This window comes from Rhinatrema bivittatum, chromosome 2 (genome assembly GCF_901001135.1).
Source record: "Rhinatrema bivittatum chromosome 2, aRhiBiv1.1, whole genome shotgun sequence".
In the NCBI taxonomy this organism is placed as follows: domain Eukaryota; kingdom Metazoa; phylum Chordata; class Amphibia; order Gymnophiona; family Rhinatrematidae; genus Rhinatrema; species Rhinatrema bivittatum.
Window position 1 is genome coordinate 316181183 of NC_042616.1, and position 22247 is coordinate 316203429.

The 22247-nt window shown below is 45.5% G+C and overlaps 1 protein-coding gene across 1 annotated transcript in view; it reads right to left on the reverse strand.

Moving 5' to 3' along the window:
* The window catches only part of ABCA13 (ATP binding cassette subfamily A member 13), a 929477-nt gene that overhangs the window by 85518 nt on the left and 821712 nt on the right, over nt 1-22247 (reverse strand). Inside the window, exon 51 of the mRNA XM_029587089.1 lies at nt 357-491. Within this exon, the coding sequence (XP_029442949.1) occupies nt 357-491 (135 nt within the window). The remainder of the gene's footprint in view (nt 1-356; nt 492-22247) is intronic.

Here is a 22247-nt window from a genome sequence, read left to right on the forward strand (position 1 = left end):
GCACTTCAGGTAAGTACATCTGTTTTCTTTTTTCTTCAAACAGATGTGCAAAATAAAATTTATCTAAACAGATGTGGAATTGGGCTCTGAAGGTATTTTGACTGTTTCCAAATTGTTAATTTTCAGAAAACAAAAGTTAATTAAAATATTTGACTACAGTGTTTTTAATTATGAACTCAGTGGTCTGGAAAAAAAAGCTTTATGGCCATATGGCCCCTATTCTGGAAAAGCATAAGCAGCAACTGGAGATTTCATTTTCTACAGCAACAAAAGGTTGACCAGAGAATTCAACTTAAAAAGGGTCTGAGCATTGTCAAAAGGAAATCCTGAGTCAATTCTACAGTACTGCTTCTCACCAGCAATAGTATTTGTGGTTTTCCAATCAGAGCCAGGGCAGCTGAAAGCTTCCTCTTTGTCCCACCGCTATATGTCTTCACCAGTTTGTCCACATGGGCATCAAGATGCAATCGTCTAACTAGATCACTGGACACCTGCAATCAAGATTCAGTGTCATCATTTGGAACAATGTCTTTTACCATGCGTTCAATGCTATTGGAATTTATTCAGGAGAAGACCCCCCCAAAAAAGTTCTGTATTCCTCACACTCCCTTTCTGTCACGTGAAGTGCTTTTTAAGGCCTTAATGACTATTTACTAGAACCAATGAAGCAGCATTTCTGAGTAACAAAAAAAGACTATGGGAACATGCTGAAGCAAACAATTGATTTGTAGGCAAAGCCTGAGTACCTTCACTTTTAATGTAAATCAGATTGGTTTCTGATTGGTTAGTCAATAATATTAGTTACTAATTTTCCAGGTTAGCTTCTGTATTATAATGCATGCAGAAGCAAGTTTGCTGGACAAATCATCATGAAAAAGATATAATTAGACCTATTAACTGAAGTTTTTTTTGCACATATATGGGATAGGTGAACACCTTTAATAGATTAAAAAATAGGTGCACCAGTCCCACAAAGCTCAGCTTTCAAAACTCTCCATGGTAAACCATTTGTGTGTGTAAGGAGGCAGGCAGAGATTTACATTATTATTTTATAAATTGCTTCACAGTACATTTACTTGCTTGAGTACTTGGAATCACCAGTTTGTCGCTGCCTCTACCCAGATCTTCATCAGTTCACCCAGACCTTCCAGTACTTAACGCCTGATCCCCCACGAGTTCACCCAGGCCTCTGGCCCAGAAACCACAGTCAAAAGACAAGTGCAATTTCAGTTGTGCAAGTCATTCAGTTGGTGCGAAGGTATATGGACTAGTTTGGTAATGTAAACGTGCATACCGCTTGCAAAATAGCAAAATGCATGTCTACTTCCAAACTCTGCTCTGAAATACCCCTAAATATCCATTTTCCCCCTCCAGTTCACCTTTACGCATGACACTGCAAGTATGCGCATACTGTCGAGGGTTATAAAATAGCACGTATGCACATATATGCTCCTTATTTATGTATATGTTAACCTTACATGAGCAACCCCCACGTAGAACTGTGCAAAGCCCACTGTTGTGAATATATGAATTAACCACAAGGTTAAAGAAAAGATATACATTGTAGGCCTGTTTTTCACTGCACAGCAGTCCTAACTGTAACAAAAGCATAATCTTTCAACTTGGTAGTTCAACAGAACAGTAATTTGTAGGGGTGTGCATTTGTTTGCAACATATTGGCAATCCGCAATGTATATGCCATATTCGTTGTATTCATGGGGGTCATGAAACATATGGCGAACCCCCACGAATACAACGTATCATTAACAAATAAACCCCCACCGTCCTGACCTCCCCAAGACTTGCCAAAAGTCCCTGGTGGTCGAGCGGGGGTCCTGGAGCCGTCGGCTGCCAGTATTCAAAATGGCGCCGATAGCCTTTCCCCTTACTATGTCACAGGGGCTACCGGTGCCATTGGTCGGCCCCTGTCACATGGTAGGAGCAGAAGATGGCGCGTAACCCTTTTAAAATCCTCCCCTTAGTGAGTTAAATTAGGACTTATCTGGTTAAGTAGCAGTGACTAAATATCTAGCCATGTTGAATGGCTGCCATTTAGCTGGTTTACAAGTTAGCCAGCTAAGTGGTGGGCAGGTAAGGTCATTCCAGGGAGCAGCCACCTTGTCTTACTCGGATATTCAGAGTTAGCTGGATAATTTATCCAGTTAAGTCTGGTTGGCCTGAAGAGCTGACCTATAGTTAAGCCAGATAAACTTATCCGGCTAACTTTAAGATAGCTGGATATATTCAGCAGCATTGTTGTCATACCACTGAGGATATGGGCTATGTTAGCCAGATAAGATTATAGCGGCTCAGTATCTACCTCTATAGAAGCTTTTCATTTTATAGAGCTCTTTTCATGTATGTTTTAAACTGGAATCCGGTGGTGGAAAGAGAGAAAGAGAGAGAGGAGGATGCTGGGGACCTGAGGCAGGGGTGAGGCAAATGGCAGAAGGTTTGCATATGGCATCTAATATTTTTGTTGCCAGCTCTGTGTACACAGAACAGCATAGTTGGGGCTGGAAAGCTAATTATTTCATTTAATCATTAAGAGGGATTATCTGCCATGGCAGCAGTTTGCATATTTGTACAAGATTCTGGAATAATCACATTCTGATACAAAAATGAAAAAACAAATTAAGATGGCCATTTACTATCCCTTGATATTTTTTTGTGGGAGTGGAAAAAAATTGCAGGGCAGCAGGGGAATTTTGCACATTGGGGGGGGGGGGGGGGGGATCCTGGGTCATGTGCCGGAGGCAGCAGGATGCATGTCAGCATCATAAGTTATAGCTAACATTTCGGGCAATAACTCAGCTTTAGCAAGTCATGTTATTTTATTTGCACAGGATTCCTTATGGAAGAGCTGCTTTGCATGCATTTGAAAATTGTATGTGCGCAAATGCATGCAAAGCAGCTCATCTAAATATGGATGGTTTTTTATGCCAAATATTCTGTGTTATTACAAATACTGAGTGATACTGTTGCAATATCTGACTGTGTGATAAACAGCATTTTAGTGCAATAATAGCTGTTTTTCGCGTGGTAATTGCTTATTGTGGCTAAGTAAATATACTCCTAAAACTGTAGTGATTCCAAAATTGACCTCTTTGACACTCCAATTGCTATTTATGTTCAAATACTGTAAGTACTTCATTCACAACCACTGAAGACTTGATATACAATAATTATTTTGGCTTCCAGAGGAGGAAGAACATCGGACATTCATGGTCGGAGCGGCCTCGGAGGGAACTTTCCTTCCGCCTCCCCCCACCTTCCCCTCCCCTCCCTTCCCCTACCTAACCCACCCCCGGCCCTAACTAATCCCTCCCCTACCTTTATTCCAAAAGTTACGCCTGCCCGAGGCAGGCGTAACTTGCGCGTGCCGGGCCGGCACTGGTGCACCATGTTCTGGTCCGGGGGCTGGTCCGGAGGCCGCGGCCACACCCCCGGGCCAGAACCACGCCCACGGTCCCGCCCCGGAACGCCCCCAATGACACGGCAACCGCGACACACCCCGACATGACCCCCAGGAAAGCCCTGGGACTTACGCGCGTCCCGGGGCTTTGCGCACGCCAGCAGCCTATGCAACATAGGCTCGGCGTGCGCAGGGGGAGCTTGGGGCAGGTTTTCGGGGTGGGGGGGGTACACACGTTTCTTACACACGTACCCCTTTGAAAATCTGCCCCAAAGTGGAGATCGGTGTATAAAGAAGAGACCTTTATTATTTGACCGAGTTTCACTCTTTTTCAAGAGCTGCCTCAGGGGCTATGCATGTCTGCAGGATGGATAGTACGAAGAAATATCCCGTTCTGTCCGTTGAGCTGTGTGATTATAACATTAATGCTCAGTTTGTTCCAACTCAATATTGCAGCTGCCTTTGTGGTCCGGATTGTGTTAATACAGTATCCAGTTTGGAATGTTACGATCACAATTTCTTGTTTCTACCTCCAGGGTATGAACAATTTCAGTGTGACTGCTTAGACAAAAGATGCGGTGTGTGTCCAAACAGCTTTTGTCTAAGCAGGAAACTGGGAGCGAAATTCTGGGCAAAATCAAGTTATCAGAGAGTCCAGAAACTAAGGCAAAAAATTCTCTGTGCAGGGAAGAAGGTTGAAAAAATGTCCGGGAACTGAGGTAAAATTTTCCAGGCAAAAATCAAGGCCAAACAAAATGTCCAAAAACTTGAGCCCATCACAGGCACAGCTCACCGAGTTCATGGCTTTTGGATCCTGTTGCGGGAGTGCGCCCTCAGGCCCTGTTAGGAGCTCGGAGAGGCAGTCCCATCTAAAGTAGGAAGTGAGCCCTTGGGCCGCGGTCCGGCTCAGGGAGGAGCCCCAAGACATACCATGGGAGGTAAGCTGGTACGAGCACGGGTGGAGCAGGAGCAAGGCTGGAGCGAAGACAAGGCAAGGATTATCCAGAAGAGGAATTAGGCAGGCTCAGACCTCTACTGGACCTACACGCACCATTGAGACCCAGCAACGCAATGCTGATCTCGAGAGTAGCCCTCTGGCCTCTCGATAGCCCTTCCGGACCAATTGATAGAGAATAACAAGTGCGTGAGGCCAGACGAGGGCTAAGGGCAGGAACATGAAGACTCAAACGAAGACTCAGGATACTCTGAGGATTCAGACATAGACTTAGATACTTAGATGAAGACTTGGATACTCAGGAGACTCAGACGAAGACTTGGATACTCAAACAAGGACTCAGGATACTTAGAAGACTCGGAAGACTCAGACAAGGGTTCAGGAAACTCAGAAGACTCGGTAAGGTTTCAAGATATTCAGAAGACTCGGACAAGAATTCAGGTTGCTCGGAAGTTTCAGGCAAGGATTCAAGAGTCAGATGAAAGTATTGGGTGAGAACTGCATCACAGCGTGCCCTTCAAAGCCGCCCATGGCTGGTCGTGGACCATGCTGAACGCGAAGCAGACTCCAGACGAGCTTGTGGAACTTGAGACTGGAACATGATGAAGATTCAGTAGAGGCCTGCACCAGGGCACGCCCTACACAGCCGCCTGTGGCTGGTCGCGGACCACGCTGGAGCGGAGCAGTTTCTGGCAGAGTCTTAGGCAAGGACGGATGCAGGCACAAGGGAACTCCATAGACCAGGAACAAGATACTCAGAACAAGGCTTTAAAAACAGAAGTCTCCCAGAGGCTTGCGCTGCAGACAAGAAGAATGCCTTGTACCATGAGGCGCCCCACACAGCCATCCCACGGGATGGTCATGGACATCAAGATGGCATGCCAAGAGAGGTGGACATATGAGGGACCTGGGAACTGGACGAAGAGCTGAAGAAGAGACGGACGGAGTCAAGACAGGAACATCGGACATCAGGAACAAGGAACATGGCACCTCAGGACACAGGACAACAGGACATGTGGACACGGAACATCAGGAACAGAAGACAGGCGACGAGGGAGCTCCGACGAGGGATGAGACCAGGGACATCAAGGAGACGAGGTTCAGGAACACGAAGAACATGGAACGAAGATCTATCAAGGCACATGAGACCACATAAGACCTGGATCAGAAGGAAGAACACAGACGCTGTGCAAACCCGATCCGAAGGCACTGAGGAATGGCAGCAAGGCCCTTTTATAGGGCTGAAGCAGATGAGGATGGATAACATCATCACAGAGGGTCGCGGGGCTTTTCCCGCCGCTGGCCCTTTAAAAGTGAAGATGAGGCGCTCTCCCGCGCCTAAGGAGAAGCAGGAAGCAACACCGAGGACAGTGTCGTCTAGGCCGCATGGAAGGCCCGACGGAAGGCGGCTTCCTACCGAGAAGCAGATGGACGGGCAGCGGCTGAGATGGCTTCCCTGCCGCTTGATGGACCCCAGGTGATGACTCCAGCTGCAATGGGCAGACGGCAGCCGCGGCCTCTAGGCCGCACGGATACGGTGTCGTCAGTAGACAGCTGCGGAGGCAGGACCAGCAGTCCGGGCAGTGGCGCTAGGCCGAGGACAACAGCGGGGTGTGCCGGCAGCGAGCTGGCTAGAGAAAAGGTAGGGGGACTGCCCGCGCCTTCATACATTTTGTATATGTAAGGGGGTCATTAAAGTGTTCCCTTACTATAGACTTCAGTATCTCTACAGACACTGGTAGCTGAGGTCATAGGAAGAAGAAGTGTAATGGTGTGTCTGACACTCCCCAATGGGAGGTGTCTTTCTACTGTGAGTGTTTTAACAAAATATAGGAATCCAATTCTCTCTTTCCATGCCAGACTTCATTCCTTCTCTCCTGTCCTAAAAAGGGTGGCTGTTGGACCCAAGGGGGGATTTCCCAGGTAACTTGGATCAGGGAGATTTGTCTTAAATTCCAAGAACGACTTCTGAGATATTCTAAGGAATCAGAGAATAGGTCTCAAAGAAGGGGGGGAGTTAATCCCATACCCCTCATTTGTCTAACAGAGAATTCTTCAGCATCTTCCTATTGGAAAGGAGTTTGCATCTGGTTTGCTGGTACCATAGCGCCAGGAAGTGCAGATTTATCAGTGACTGAATCTGTGATTTTCTTCCAGTGCTTTATTTCTATATTGAAATAGCTATTGTAAGTGCATCCTTTGTGACTTTTTCAGTTTCAGTCACTATAAGGATGTACTTTTGAACAAAGCAGACATATGCAGTGTGTTTCTTGTGCCATAAAAAGCAGAAAAACCTCTACAGCAAATATAAGGGCTTTGAAAGACTTTAACTTCCCCCCTCTCTCAGAAATTTAACCCAGGGCATAGGTCAAAATGAGGCCCCAGCTCTTCTCATGGAGTCGCTGGGCTCTGTCAGCTGGCAGGACGGGAGCTTCATGTACTGTAGATACATATTTGCATTCTAGCATAGGATGCATGGATCACAAACCATGGCTTCTGATTTGAGCAATGAAGACGTGATGTTTGTGAAGGAATGTCTTGCCCTTCAATTTCTACAGCAGCAGCATCCCCAGCACTACTGTTGTCTCTGGCACCAGCTGCACTGTCGTGGGGTTATTTTTTCAAAAAACTTTTGCCTTATTACTTGGGTCTTCATTGTGGCCGCCGGGAGCTGCCCAGGCTTCAGGAGCCTTCTGGCTACAGCTGCACTGAGCAGCACAGATTTATTAAAAAAATGATTGGCAAGGCACTACTGGGCCTCTTCAGGCCACTGGGAACTTCCCAGGCTCCCATGGCCCCAGCACTGCCTGCTTTCAGACCACCAGGAGCTCCCCAGGCTCCTGCAGCTCCAGCTTCCACTCACCCGCGGCTGACCACCACTATCTTTAATCGCAGCTCTCTGCCATGTCAGGGGTGGGGTCCCTGGGTTTCCCTCTCCTCATTGTGGCTCACCCCCCTGCTTTCATTTTCACATGCAGCCAGGTGCCACCAGCAGCATAAGATTGCCTCTCCTCCTGGGGCCCATATAAACTTTAAAAAAATTGAGGCACTTCCTGCAGGCCTGCCAGGCCTCAGCAGACAATGGGCCACCACTTGCTGGTCTTTTTCAAGCCCACCAACAACCTGGCAAATATTTATTTATTTTATTTTATTTTATTTTACCTTTATCTACATTCTTTTCAACCACCAATGCAAAGTAAAAACAAGAATATAGCAGTACTTGTATTCTCTGCCCAGACAGATTTGAACACTGCAACGCATCTCAGAATGTGATCAAACTTCCCACCACAAGCCGCACGGTAGCAACACCTCGTTTGTCATGGGCTCCCCACCATCCCAACTATGGACATATCTCAGAAGAACCAATGATGCTTATAAGAAAGGTTGGTCGAGCCATAATATTATTGTCAAATATTGCAAATTTCTGTGGTGATAACCCAAGCCCCCATCTGTCGCTAGCTTAGCAGCATGCCACACGGCACCCACATACTGCTTGACCACAATCTGTAACAGTACCACCAAGGTGTATGATGCCCTCATGCTGGGTGCCCCAAATAAACTTGTATTACCATAAGGATGCCCTCAATTAATATCCACTAGCTTGTGACCATGTCTAGCCACTGCTAGCCTCACAAGGCCTTCGCAGGTCCATACTAGATGTGTCTGTACTGAAGTGAGTATAGTAAGGATGTGCATTTGTTTATAAACGAATGCGAAAAATGCGACAAATAAGGTCAATTCATTTCATTCAGAGGGCCAACCCATATGAAACAAACTTTATTCATTCCAATCATTTTAAATGAATGCATCGGGTCTAGGCCAGGTTTCTCGTCAAGGGCATAGGCTGAGGCCCAAAGCAAGAGCCGACGTCAGGGCCTTAGCCAAGCCCCACCCAAACAAACTTACCTGATTCTTCGAGTATCCACAGAAGAGGACAGGCAGGATCTTGATTCCTGGGCCTCGGCCTAGGCCAGAATCTGGATCCAGGCTCGACACTGTGGCCCAATCCTGAGGATGGGACCTTGATACCGGGGTCTTAACCTGGACCCAGGCCCAACACTGGGCCTGGCCCAGAGGCTGGGTCCTGACATTGAGGCCTCAGCTTGGAACCAGGCCCAAAGCCGCAGCCTGGCCCAGAGACTGGGTCCCACTACCTGAGCCTCAGCCTAGGGCCAGGTCCAGGCCCAGAGCCCAGCCTTGGAGCAAGTCTGAATTCTCTTCTTCTCATCTTCAACTGACACCTCCCACTGGGGTTGCATCTGAGTTAATTATCTCCAGTATATTTACCCCACTGGATGGCAGCATTTTGATAAAACAAATTCATCAGTTCAAGAAAAAAAGAAAATGACGTCTGACCTCCTTTGAAGCCTAGGCATCAGACCAGAGCCTGACCCTAGGCCAAGACCCAGGCATTGGAACCTAGCCTTCAGGCCAGGCCCCAGTATTGGGTCTGGGTGCAGGCCGAGGCCCTAGCATCAGGACCTGGCCTCTATGTCTGGGCCTTGGCTCTGGCCTAGGCTGAGGTACAAACATCGTGATCCAGTCACCAGGCTGGGCCATTGCAGCAGGCCTGGGTCTAGGTTGAGACCCTGGCCTCAGGAACTGGCCTCTGGGCCAGGCTGCAGTGTTGGGCCTGGGCCTGGGCTCAGGCTCCAGATGAAGCCAAATCGTCAGCCTTGAATAGGATGAGGCAGAGGACACAGAGACCTACTGTGGCCTCAGCCTATGCAAGGTTGAGGCTTTGGCCTGGGCTTAGGCCTAGGATTAGTCTCCAGGTTAGGCCCCCAAATTGGGCCTTGTTCCAGATCAATGCCCTGGAATTGGGACCCAGCGTACATAAGGCTGAGGCTTTAGCCTAGGCCTAAGCCTTGCTGGTGGATCCCCACCAGTCCATGTAAGTGGGAACTGCAGGAAATCCTCACCCTGGCATTTTTCTAGGTGGGTGGGAAACCCCGTTTTGTGGGGGGGGGGGGGGGTTTGCCGTGTTTGGATTGTTTTTTAAAAAATACTTTTGATTCATTTTTTTCCCATTAATGAAACAAATCTAACATTCCATGAACTGAAATGTTTGGGGAAAAAACCTCCCAAAAATGAACAAAAACACCAAAAATGAAACTTATTTCCCTGCACACCCCTAGCGCATAATACTCCCAATAAATGAAAATGATGGGGCCAGAGACTCAGTGATATTTTAGCCATAAACCCCTTCAATGCAGGGTTGTACAAACCGTAGGAAACTGCTCTCATGGCCAAGAGAATAAAATGCATAAATGGGAAGCCATGGTTGTGTTGTATGCTTTAAAACTGCAAGGGGAATATGGTATCCCTAAAATACTTTCACAAAACACATTCCTTGAGTATAGAAGAATAGCGCTGAGCATGCATGCATGGATACACGCTTAGAACAGTCTTCAGACTTCGTGGTGTAGAAAAACCCTTAAGTGAGAGGTTGCAAGAGCCTCTGGAAACTGCTCTCTCAACTGAGAAAATGAACTACATGATTGGAATGCCTGAGATGCGATGACATGTCTATCCTGGTTCTGCATAGCATTTTTTTTTTTAAAAGAATGCTAATCATCTCCTGATATTGGACCCATATTGCATATTCACTATCATGGAATTCCCATAGGAATGAGAAGAGACCAGCGCCATGCTTTTGACTGTAGTTTAACAATATGTAGTCTACATGCAAGGATGTTCATCCACCTGGGGATGTGCAGATTAGTAGAATGGAGTGCTATAGAGTATGCAATAGAGTTTATTGCGATTGCCAATTGCCATGTGAAAAATCTAGGACCTGTCTCATGCCACCAGCTGTTTGGCCTCAGCTCAAACTAGGGTTTTGCACTGCTTCTGGGAGAGAATGTACCATATTGACTATTAAAGATTTATGGAGAAACCAGAGGTACAGTCTACATGCCACTCAAGTAGCTGTAAACATTGGTGAGAAGCCAGAGGAAACCCATAGCAAAAAAAACCATCTATAAGTATAATGCCATATAGGGCCAATGCAGACACCTAACCCTACAGCGTTAGCACACATGGAGATTGTGAGTGCAAGATGCTCAGACGTGAGAGATGGCTATGTCTCTGCAACATCACTGTAAGGCCCTTTGGATCCAGCGATGCCTATGATATGTGCACTAGCAAGTCATATGCTGACTTTGGGCTATGAATTAATTGTTTAGAAAATGAAGAGTTAAAAGAAAACACAAGAGCCTGGGTCATCTCAGATGCAGAACGAGTATGATATCACAGCTGAGAAAGTAGAGCACTCGTAGAGGCATCATCCCATCCTGCGGACAATCCATTGCCCATAAGTTCTGAACCCAATTTGCTGCTACTACTGAAGACCATCACATAATACCAATAATAATATGTTATATGCACTAGTCTTGAATGAGTAGCACATTATCAGCAGAAACACTCCTGGCAAACTAGCATTTCAGTGTTCTCAACTGTAAGAATACCTGTACAACCTGGAGGCACACAAGTGTGATGCAATCTTCTTCAAAGTCAGGACGGTCAACTCACTCCGGAACTGCTGACAGGAATAGTACGGCGCCTGAAGACTAAAAGTCCCAGCTACAGTAAATAACTTACAAACAGCAAATTTATACAAACTGCCAATGCACAGGGACCTGACGTGTGTGTACTGTCTAAAGGGCCAAGTGACACCCGCACTACTGTCAGGTGGGAATCACAGCAAGTGACAGGTACATAGGTGACTTAGTTGACCTGCTAAAGAAGAAGAAAATGTCACACAGAATGGTGACATGCAAGAACTGGAGGAGCCTCTGGTACTGCCCAATCCAGAAGACTGACCACGACTGGTCAAAAGGTTGACACTCAGGAAATGCTGACCTGCAATTGCTGGGGGTTAAAAAGCTGACTGTTGTATTCTGGGGACTGACTCAGGAGCTTCAGATTATGAGACTGACGCACTATCTGCTGAGCCAAGAATGCTCTGGGCCCACGTTACTGAAGCTGAGTGGCACAGTAAATGTTTCAACAGGTCTTATCACTGTTGTCTGCCACATGAGAGTAAGAAAATTGGGTTTGCTATCATCTGCTGCCCTGGTACATGCCCATTTTGGCTTGCTTAAGCAGTCTTTATGTGGCTGGAAGAGATGTATTCAACAAGAGCCTGCCAGTTAGATTGACCGCAGTAGCCTAAGTATCAGCTATGAAGTTAGGATGATTCAAAACTACCTGTGCATTCAGATAATAATCAGGGAAAGGATGCATATATTAGAAATACTGATAATAATGTATTATATATGTCTGCATGGCAATGCTAGAAGTATGCAAATAAGACCATATATGAAATGATACCTATGAATGCAAGAGAAGGTGAGGTGCTCTAGTGGTGCAGGCAGCTGGTTCCTTTGGTTATCTTGGCTGCTGCATATGGCTGCCATAGCTTCAAAACTCAGTATAAGTCACATCTTGGGCTTTCTGCACATTGTCCTTGTCCCTCTCAGCCCTGGGTATCATACAAATGCATGCCTTGAAGGGACCGCTGGGTGGAGCAGCTGGGGTGGAACAAAATACCGAGCACAAGGTGGGGTGGGGGAGGGGGAGAGAAGGGGAGCAGCTCACCATGAAACCCCTCAAGGAGGAGATGACAGCTGTGCATTCAGCGCTCGGAAGAAAGGGGACCTTGCAAACGGTGGTTATGATCTCAGTCCAGGCCTGAAACCGAACTGCCTCAAGTCCTGCTAGGCCTCAAGGGCTGCCGAGATCACAAGGAGGCCACTGGCCTCTGGAACTGGTGCAGTGCAAATACAGCAGCCACACTGCTCTCCCGCAGCCTTATGCTGCACCCCTCCAACCAATATGCTCACTCAGTGGCTTGACCCAGCTGTGTGTCTCCCCCCGGTTTTTATTTATTTATTTTTAATGCAGTCACCTTCCTGGAAAAACAACGATTGTCACCGAGGAGGGAGTGTTTGAAGTTGCCAGCCCAGGTAGGCCACATATAGAAGAAGGGATGTGCGGAGGAAGCAGAACCTTACTGCTAAAAACCACTGAAAGAAGAGGCTGGTGGGTGGGCCGGCCAGTCCTTAAATTGTGCTCAGTGGCCAGAACCCCCCAGCCTCTGCCCCTCCCCCTACTTCAGAGGTATTGCACCTCCATGGTTGTGGCCACCCCCTTATCTCAGGAGTGGGCCGGTTCCTTCTCTGTAGGTAAAGCACTACATCCCCCACAGACGTCCCTTTGAAAATTATCCTCTGTGTAGAATATGAGCCATGTTTCTACTCTCTAACTCCTCTGTAACTCTCAAAACATTTCATCAGGTTAGTTTGGCAGAGTGCATTGCCCTGAATCCAGCTGAGTTCCTGCTAGTGTTCTTCCTTTAGTAAGATATTGTTCAGACACTTCCTTCATTATTGATTAAAGGATTTTTTCTTGCTAGAGTTGTCAGGCTGATGCATCATTAATTACAATGTTCTGTCCCTTTGCCTATTTTTAAACAGCCATTGTACTACCTATTAGCAGAGACAAATAAAAAGACAGACGGAAAGGTCGATATTCAGCGCCACTTAGCCAGATAAGTAAGGAATTATCTGGCTAAGTAGCAGCAGTTGAATATCTGGCTGCATTTAGCAGCCACCACTTATTCTGATAAGTACTTATTAAAGTAGCAGGTGGGAGATGGGTGCTTCAGAGAGAAGCTACTTATCCTGGCTGGATAAGAAGCAGTATTTAAATTTCTCCAGTTAAATTAACCAGAGAAGTTACACTTGCTCATTAGTTATGCTGCTGAATATCCCTTGTAAGTTAGCTAGATAAGTCTTATCTGGCTAACTTATATATAATATACTTTATGAGACCTTGCAGCTGCATTTGATATGGTGAACCATGAAATATTAATACAAAGACTTGAAGAAATAGGACTTAGCGACATCACCATACAATGGTTTACATCATATCTAAAGAACTGATTTTTCCAAGAACAAATAAATAACACTCTTTCAGAAAAAAATTGTGTTAAAGACAGGAGTCCCTCAGGAATCAGCCCTTTCAGCTATAGTTTTCAATATATACATGATGCTGCTATGTCATCTTTTAGCAGGATTAGGGATTATACACTATTTATATTTATTGTACTTAAACATAATTAAACAGCTTTTAACACAAATGGAACTAGTAATTAACATTGATAAAACAGAATTTATTCACTTAGAAAGAAAGTTTTCTCAGATTATTCAAACACCGATAGTGATTAACGACAACCTAACAGTATAAATTATCCGATAAGGTACGTGATCTTGGAGTAATTATCGATACTGAGCTTAGTTTAAAACAACATATAACACATAAAGTAAGGGAAGGCTACGGGAAACTAATGATACTAAAATGCCTTAAACCACTATTAAGTCATAACGACTTCAGAACCATTCTACAATCCTTAATCTTCACCCATACCGACTACTGTAACTCGTAGGGATGTGCAGCAGGGACGGATTCGTCCCATTCGGTATTCGTATTCGTGGGGAGCCAAATCCATTGCATCCTTTCTTGGGGGACCCCCATCCGTTCATTAATTACATATGTATTTGTTTCCCAAAAAAAACCCCATCCCAACCCTTTAAATTTAATTAACTACAATCCCCTACCCTCCTGACCCCCCCAAGACTTACCAAAAGTCCCTACTGGTCCAGCAGGGGTCCTGGCATGATCTCCTGCACGCGGGCTGTTGGCTGCCGGTATTCAAAATGGCGCCAATAGCCTTTGCCCTCACTATGTCACAGGGGCTACCGATGCCATTAGTTGGCCCCTGTCACATGGTAGGTGCAATGGACGGCTGGCGCCATCTTGTGGACTCCTGACCCCCCCAAGACTTGCCAAAAGTCCCTGGTGGTCCAGCGGGGGTCCTGGAGCCATATCCTGCACTCAGGCCGTCTGCTGCCAGTATTCAAAATGATGCCGATAGCCTTTGCCCTTACTATGTTCAAAGGTCACTATTTAGTCAAATAACTTGTGAGTTAGCCAGCTAAAAATATCTGAATATGAACCAAACGCAAGGTAGAGAGATACAATAATATACACAGGTTATCAGTATGGCAACAAAGAATGTTATCACAGAGCTGAGAGATCTATTCATAAGTTGTGCAAAGTCCAATACGATTATGCATTTGGAAGACATTTAATGAAGAAATCCAAGAAGTCACAAATATCATTAATAGTAGATCCCCAGCATGTCCCATGAATTGCATGTGGCACAATCAGGAGAGACAATATGACCAACAAAGGTCCCTTTTTACAATACATTCAAGTGCACAAGCTTCATATTACTTCTTGGATTTCTTCAATTAAAATCTTCCAAATGCATAATTGTCTTTTACTTTGAACTTCTTATGAACAGGTCTCTAAAGTCTGTGATAACACATTTGCTTGCCGCTCTAAATATGGACCTTCATATTACCAGAGTAATTTGAATATAATGTCTTAATTTCTATATAGATTCATTAGTGAGAGAAAATTCTTAAGCACTTTGCTGCCTATGGATATTGCCCATATTGCAACGATAGGGGGCACCTGCATGATCTGGCTGATGCTCATGTATGTCAAGTTAAGCAGTTCTGCTTCAGCAACTACCAAGGCTTCAATCACCATACCAGTAAATAAAATTGGCCATGGGAGATAGATGTGAGGGAGTGGGAAATGGTAAACAACAGTGTCGCTGTCAAAGCAGAGCAAATCTCATTGCTACTACTACAATTCTCATAGGGAGACAGGGGGTCTTGGGAATGATTAGGGGCCCAGGATGGGCCAAGAAAACAATAAAGACAAAAATGAGAAGAAAAAGAAAGTAAAGTTAAGAACAGGATCAGGAAGTTAGGCAGAGATTAGGAGGACTGTGATAAAGGAGCGCATGATTAGGGAAGAAGAAACTGAAGTTGGGAAGGGGATCAGGAGATCAGAGGGAGGTCCAGGCAGGGAAGCAGAGTGAAGAGAGCTAGGGATAAGATTCTTCAACCTATAGCTTTGCAGAAGGGGGAATTTATATTAGTACAAATTGTAATTGTTGTTTGTATCATTATGATATGTTTCAGAGTAATAAATTGGGATTGATGGGATGGAGTGTTGTTGGCTGGGGATGGTAGCTAATTCATCGTGCTGAGGACAAATTGTAATTGTTATTTTATTATGTCATGTTTAATTATTGTAGGTTACTTTTATGTTTTTTGTAATCTGCTTTGAGTTGATTTCTGGTAGAAAAGGAGGAATATAAATTATTATTATTTATAAATCTAATTCTCAGATCAGTTCTGGATTGAACAGACTTTAAACATAAAGTCATAAGCCAACTATATTACAATTTTCTTCTGGGATTCAGATCTAGTTATATAATAGCTATCCAGAAATACTGTTTAATATATTAATGCTAGTATGTGATGAATGTCCAGCTCCTCAAGACTAGTGTGTGAGGGACTACTCAAGTCACTGAAATGATGATTGATGTGACTTTGGTAGACTTCACACTTGCTTCTGATAGTTCCACTTATTTGTTTATCATTTCAGCATACATTCTTTGTATATTGCTGCTTAATGGGATAGCAATATTAATCAACTCCTCTGTTTTAGTGAGTTTATCAAATAGCAAAATATCTTATCTGTTGACCTGAATTTGCTGGCTTGTTAATATTGAGTTGTCTCAATACATCCTACATTGGTTGTTTTCTGAGATATTCATTGGCTCATGCTTATAGTAATGTTTACTTTATTATTATTTAATTAAAAAAACACAGGAATTGTGCTAACAATGCTGCCAGTTTCATTCTGCTCCCAAGATCTGTTGGAGCTGCAGGAGAATGCTGCAAGTAGTGGAGACATACTGTACTATAAATGATTCTACCCCAGGGTTCAGAGGCTTCCATATCAGACCTGTAAACTCTGCCATCAGTTTTTATTCTACTGTTCAGGAGCAGACAGCCTACAGTTAAGTTGTCAAAAGAGAATGATGGAAATCTCCTATAAATATTATCAGATGTCTACAATTATCCAACAGGGTCTCATAATTAAGGACCTAATTTACAAAGGCCTTTTCTTCCCCATTCTTTGCCTATGGGAAAAAGGCTTAGTTAGTAAATCAAGTCCTTCGTTTGCTGTGTGCAGTTCTGGATGTCCCATCTCAAAGATGATATAGCAGTACTGGAAAAGGTACAGAGAAGGACAATAAAATGCTAAAAAGGATGGAACAACTTCCTTATGAAGTAAAAATTTGTTCCCTATCATTAAAATCATCCATTGTACCTGAAGACTGGAGGGATGCTAATGTAACCCCAATATTTAAAAAGGGCTCCAGGGGCGATCCAGGAAACTACAGACAGTTAGCCTGACTTCAGTGCCAGGAAAAATAGTGGAAAGTGTTCTAAATATCAAAATCACAGAACATATAGAAAGTCATGGTTTAATGGAACAAAGTCAGCATGGCTTTTCCTAAGGCAAGTCTTGCCTCACAAATCTGCTTCACTTTTTTGAAGGAGTTAATAAACATGTAGATAAAGGTGAACAGTAGATGTAGTGTTTTGGATTTTCAGAAGGCGTTTGACAAAGTTCCTCATGAAAGGCTTCAAGGAAAAATAAAAAGTCATGGGATAGATGGCGATGTCCTTTCATAGATTACAAACTAGCTAAAAGACAGGAAACAGAGAGTAGGATTAAATGGACAATTTTCTCAAAGGAAGGGAGAGGGCGTGGAGTGCCTCAGGGATCTGTATTGGGACCCTTACTTTTCAATATACTTATTAATGATCTGGAAAGAAATATGACGAGTGAGGTAACCAAATTTGCAGATGATACAAAATTGTTCAGAGTAGTTAAATCACAAGCAGATTGTGAAAAATTGCAGGAAGACCTTCTGAGGCTGGCATCCAAATGGCAGATGAAATTTAATGTGGATAAGTGCAAGGTGATGCATATAGAGAAAAATAATCCATGCTATAGTTACACAATGTTAGGGTCCATATTAGGAGCTACCACCCAAGAAAGAGATCTAGGCGTCATAGTGGATAACACATTGAAATCATCGGTTCAGTGTGTTGCGGCAGTCAAAAAAGCAAACAGAATGTTGGGAATTATTAGAAAGGGAATGGTGAATAAAACGGAAAATCTCATAATGCCTCTGTATCGCTCCATGGTGAGACCGCACCTTGAATACTGTGTACAATTCTGGTCGCCGCATCTCAAAAAAGATATAATTGCGATGGAGAAGGTACAGAGAAGGTCGAGCAAAATGATAAAGGGAATGGAACAGCTCCCCTTTGAGGAAAGACTAAAGAGGTTAGGACTTTTCAGCTTGGAGAAGAGATGGCTGAGGGGGGATATGATACAGGTGTTTAAAATCATGAGAGGTATAGAACGGGTAGATGTGAATCGGTTTTTGACTGTTTCGGATAATAGAAAGACTAGGGGGCACTCCATGAAGTTAGCATGTGGCACATTTAAAACTAATCGAAGAAAGTTCTTTTTCACTCAACGCACAATTAAACTCTGGAATTTGTTGCCAGAAGATGTGGTTAGTGCAGTTAGTATAGCTGTGTTTAAAAAAGGATTGGATAAGTTCTTGGAGGAGAAATCCATTATCTGCTATTAATTAAGTTGACTTAGATAATAACCACCGGTACTACTAGCAATGGTAACATGAAATAGACTTAGTTTTTGGGTACTTGCCAGGTTCTTATGGCCTGGATTAGCCACTGTTGGAAACAGGATGCTGGGCTTGATGGACCCTTGGTCTGACCCAGTATGGCATGTTCTTATGTTCTTATGAGATACTGAACAACATTTTTGCAGCCTGCGGGCTGCTCCACCCCCAATGCGAAAATGAACTAAAAGTCTCAAAATAGGAGCAGGCTATCGAACAGCCCATTAGCATAAACTTACCAGAATACAAAGTTTTTGAAAACAAAGTCTAGCAAATGAAATGATTCTCTGTACACTGGCAACAAACGAAAGGCTGACTCAATGTCGAGCTTTGTGAGCTAGGCTTTGCAGCCAAACTGCAGATGAGGTCAATTGTCTGACTCAGGGAGGCGTACTGAACTGCACACAGTATCGGATCAATGCTATTGCTGACTGACTGGTCTTTTAGGAAGGACAGGTTGTGAATTAATTGAAACTTGCCTGGCTTTTTTTGGGAACACCCCCAGGGGTGAAAAAAATGCTAGGGAATGGTGGATTGGTAAAATGGCTGGCCATCCATCCCAAGGATACCTCTTGCTCAGTCTTTTTTGTTGCTGCTGCCTTGTGCACTCTGAGGGACATTGAATTGTGAGGGATGCCTAGGATTTTGGGGGATTGTTCGCAAGATATATGGCATCCCTGCCTGAAACCAGCTGCAATCAACTTTGCTTGAGGTAGTGGTGTGCCGTGACATATATAATAACGGATTCAGTCTCGTTCCCTCAGCCCCCTCTCCACTTCCATCTCCACCCCCTCCCCCCCCCTCCCGAGTCACCAACAGTCTCACTCCCCTCCTACACGTCCCATCCCCAAGTTTTCAGCAGACTCACTTCCTCTGTCCCCTCTCCCCAACATACAAAAGACAGTTGGAACACGTGTTCATTTTCTTTCACACACACACACACACACACACACACACACACACACACACACACACATGCACTCTTATACTCAGTGGCTCTCCTTCACACACACACAGAAGCACTCTCATATGTAGTGGCTCTCTCTTTCCCGCTCACTCACAAACACACCCACACACACTCTATCACATTCGGTAGCATGCTCTCACTCACACACACAGACACCCTCTCACATGCAATGGCTCCCTCTCCCTCACACACATTCATAACCACTCTCACACTCAGTGACTATAAAAACACACAGGCACTCTCAAACAAAAAAGGCACTTTCTCCCTCATACACATTCACACACACTCACACTCAGTGGCCCCTCCCCCCTACTGGCTCAAATAGGCACAGTCATACTCAGAGGCTCTCGCTCTCTCCCTCATTCATACTTACACTCTCTGTCTCTCTCTCCCTCACACACAAGCATTCTCTCACACTCAGTGGCTCTCACACACACATACACACAGGTTCTTTCTCACACTAAGTGGCTCTTTGTCCCTCACACACATACACACACACATATACACACAAATACTCTCTCATGTTCAGTGACTTGCTCACCTTTATGCACACACACTATTTCTCACTCATAGACTCAGGGCCTCCCGGTTTCTTCTCTGCCTCTTTATCATGCTGCAAGGTTGCAGGTCCTTCCTTTGGCCACTGCAGTATGGGCTCCACACTGGCCTCCCAGGACTCATCTTCAGCCACCAACAGGATGGGCATGGATTGTAGCAGGAGTCACATTGATGCAATGCCATCTGCTACCGCAGGGCCAATCTCACAATAAGAGCTGCGAGATTGGTCTTTCGGCAGCAGGAGATGACATTCACTTAAATGTGACTCCTGCTGCCAGGCCAGCTGTGGGTCAATGATGTGGATTGTGTGGTTGAGGGTAGCATGGGCTTGGTTTATCCCTGCCAGACTTGAAAAAAATAAACATAAAAACAAAAACACTCCAAACCCTCCTCAAAACCCAAATACATAAAGAAAATTGGTTAGGGACGGGGATTCACTGATTTCCTTGAAGGCCCTGAACACACGCCACTGGCTTGAGGGATGAGTGGGTAGTGGTTATGCCATGGGATCATTATGTTAATGTTGACTGGTAATGGGTAGGGGTGTGCATTCGTTTTCGCCGTATTGGCGATCCGCAACGTATATTGCACTATTCGTAGTATTCGTGGGGAAGCGAAACGTATCGCGATTCCCCACGAATACACGAATCTTCGCCGAATTATACGGCCACCTAAATAAAAATTTAAACAAACCCCCCACCCTCCTGAACCCCCCCAAGACTTACCAAAACTCCCTGGTGGTCTAGCGGGGTTGGCCAGGAGCCATCCCCTGCACTCACACCATCGGTGCCGGTTTCATCATGGCGCTGATAGCCTTTGTCACAGGGGCTACCGGTGCCATTGGTCAGCCCCTGTCACATGGCCATCGGCGCCATCTTGTGCTCCTACCATGTGACAGGGGCTGACCAATGGCACCGGTAACCCCTGTGACATAGTATGGGCAAAGGCTATCGGCGCCATTTTGAGTACTGGCATTGGACGGCCGGAGTGCAGGAGGTCGCTCCGGGACCCCCGTTGGACCCTCAGGGACTTTTGGCCAGCTTGGGGGGGCCTCCTGACCCCCACAAGACTTGCCAAAAGTCCAGCGGGGGTCCGGGAGCGACCTCCTGCACGCCGACATCCGATGCCAGTACTCAAATTGGCACCGATCACCTTTGCCCTCACTATGTCACAGGTACCGACGGTCCCTGTGACATTGTGAGGGCAAAGGCGATCGGCGCCATTTTGAATAATGGCATCGGACTGCCGGCGTGCAGGAGGTCGCTCCCGGACCCCCGCTGGATTTTGACAAGTCTTGTGGGGGTCAGAAGGCCCCCCCAAGCTGGCCAAAAGTCCCTGGGGGTCCCGGAGTGACCTCCTGCACTCCGGCCGTCTGATTCCAGTTCCCAAAATGGCGCCGATAGCCTTTGCCTATACTATGTCACAGGGGCTACCGATGCCATTGGTCAGCCCCTGTCACATGGTAGGAGCACAAGATGGCGCCAATGGCCATGTGACAGGGGCTGACCAATGGCACCAGTAGCCCCTGTGACAAAGGCTATTGGCGCCATGATGAAACCGGCACCGAGGGTGTGAGTGCAGGGGATGGTTCCCGGACTCCCCGCTGGACCACCAGGGAGTTTTGGTAAGTCTTGGGGGGGTCATGAGGGTGAGGGGGGTTGTAGTTAATTTTAATTTTAGCTGGGACACAAATAGAAATCGCCGTATTAACGCATCGGGGCACCATACGGCCGAATGCAACATATCTGCTGCCCGACGAATCCGAATCACGAATGCAACATATGGCGTCCCTCTGCACATCCCTAGTAATGGGGCTAAGGCTGTCACTGCTTCTGGGCTGCTGCTGGTCCTGTGAGCGGCGATCTCTGTGGGACTTGCATTGCGAGGTTGGGTGGGGTACCCCGCAGTTGGAGCAGGCGTGCCAAAACTTACATGAGCTATAGATGCAGTGACCAGAATTAAGCAGCCTTCAAATGAATCAAATCCCCGCCTGCAGGAATTGACCCCTATTCCTAATGGTGACTATCGAATTCTGTGCCCTTTCCATGTTAAAAGACCTTTGGAGAGTCATCTCATCCAGCTATAGGTCCATTACATGGTTCTTCCAAGAAACGGATTTGTTATCTGCCATGCTTTTATGAAACGTAATGTTGTAGCTGAGCCAGGCCCATCCACTGAATTGCTTATGTGCCTGCATGATGGTATCTAGATACCTCACTTAGTATGGGGTTTACTCTGGCTCATGTTCTAACACCACACTCATTAATATATGAAATGCGGAGATCCAGTTATGTATATTTTTAATACCGTTGGTTTTCTGTCCCTAACGTTGTCTGCATCTTTTTCTTTCGACTCCTTATTTTCTCTCTCCTGTTCCCTGATAAGGAGGGAGCAAATGTCAATAAAATTGTTTCCAAATGCTCTTTTTTAATTTTCTAGGCGCTCCTCTGGCTAGGGTGCTGACAACACACAGGATATCCTCTTTTATCCTGTCCACCTTCCCTTTAAAGTTTTAAGGTAAGCCAGCCCCTTTAACCACTGTTAGGCTACCGGGGAGGGGGGCGGGGGGGTTGCTATAGCTGATAATATCCCAGGCCTTGCCTGGAAAATCCTCCTCCTTTTTTTGAAGGCCTACAAAGTACTTTGCCTTATACTGGCTAATGCCAGCTCCTTGTCACTGCTGTCCAATAGCAAA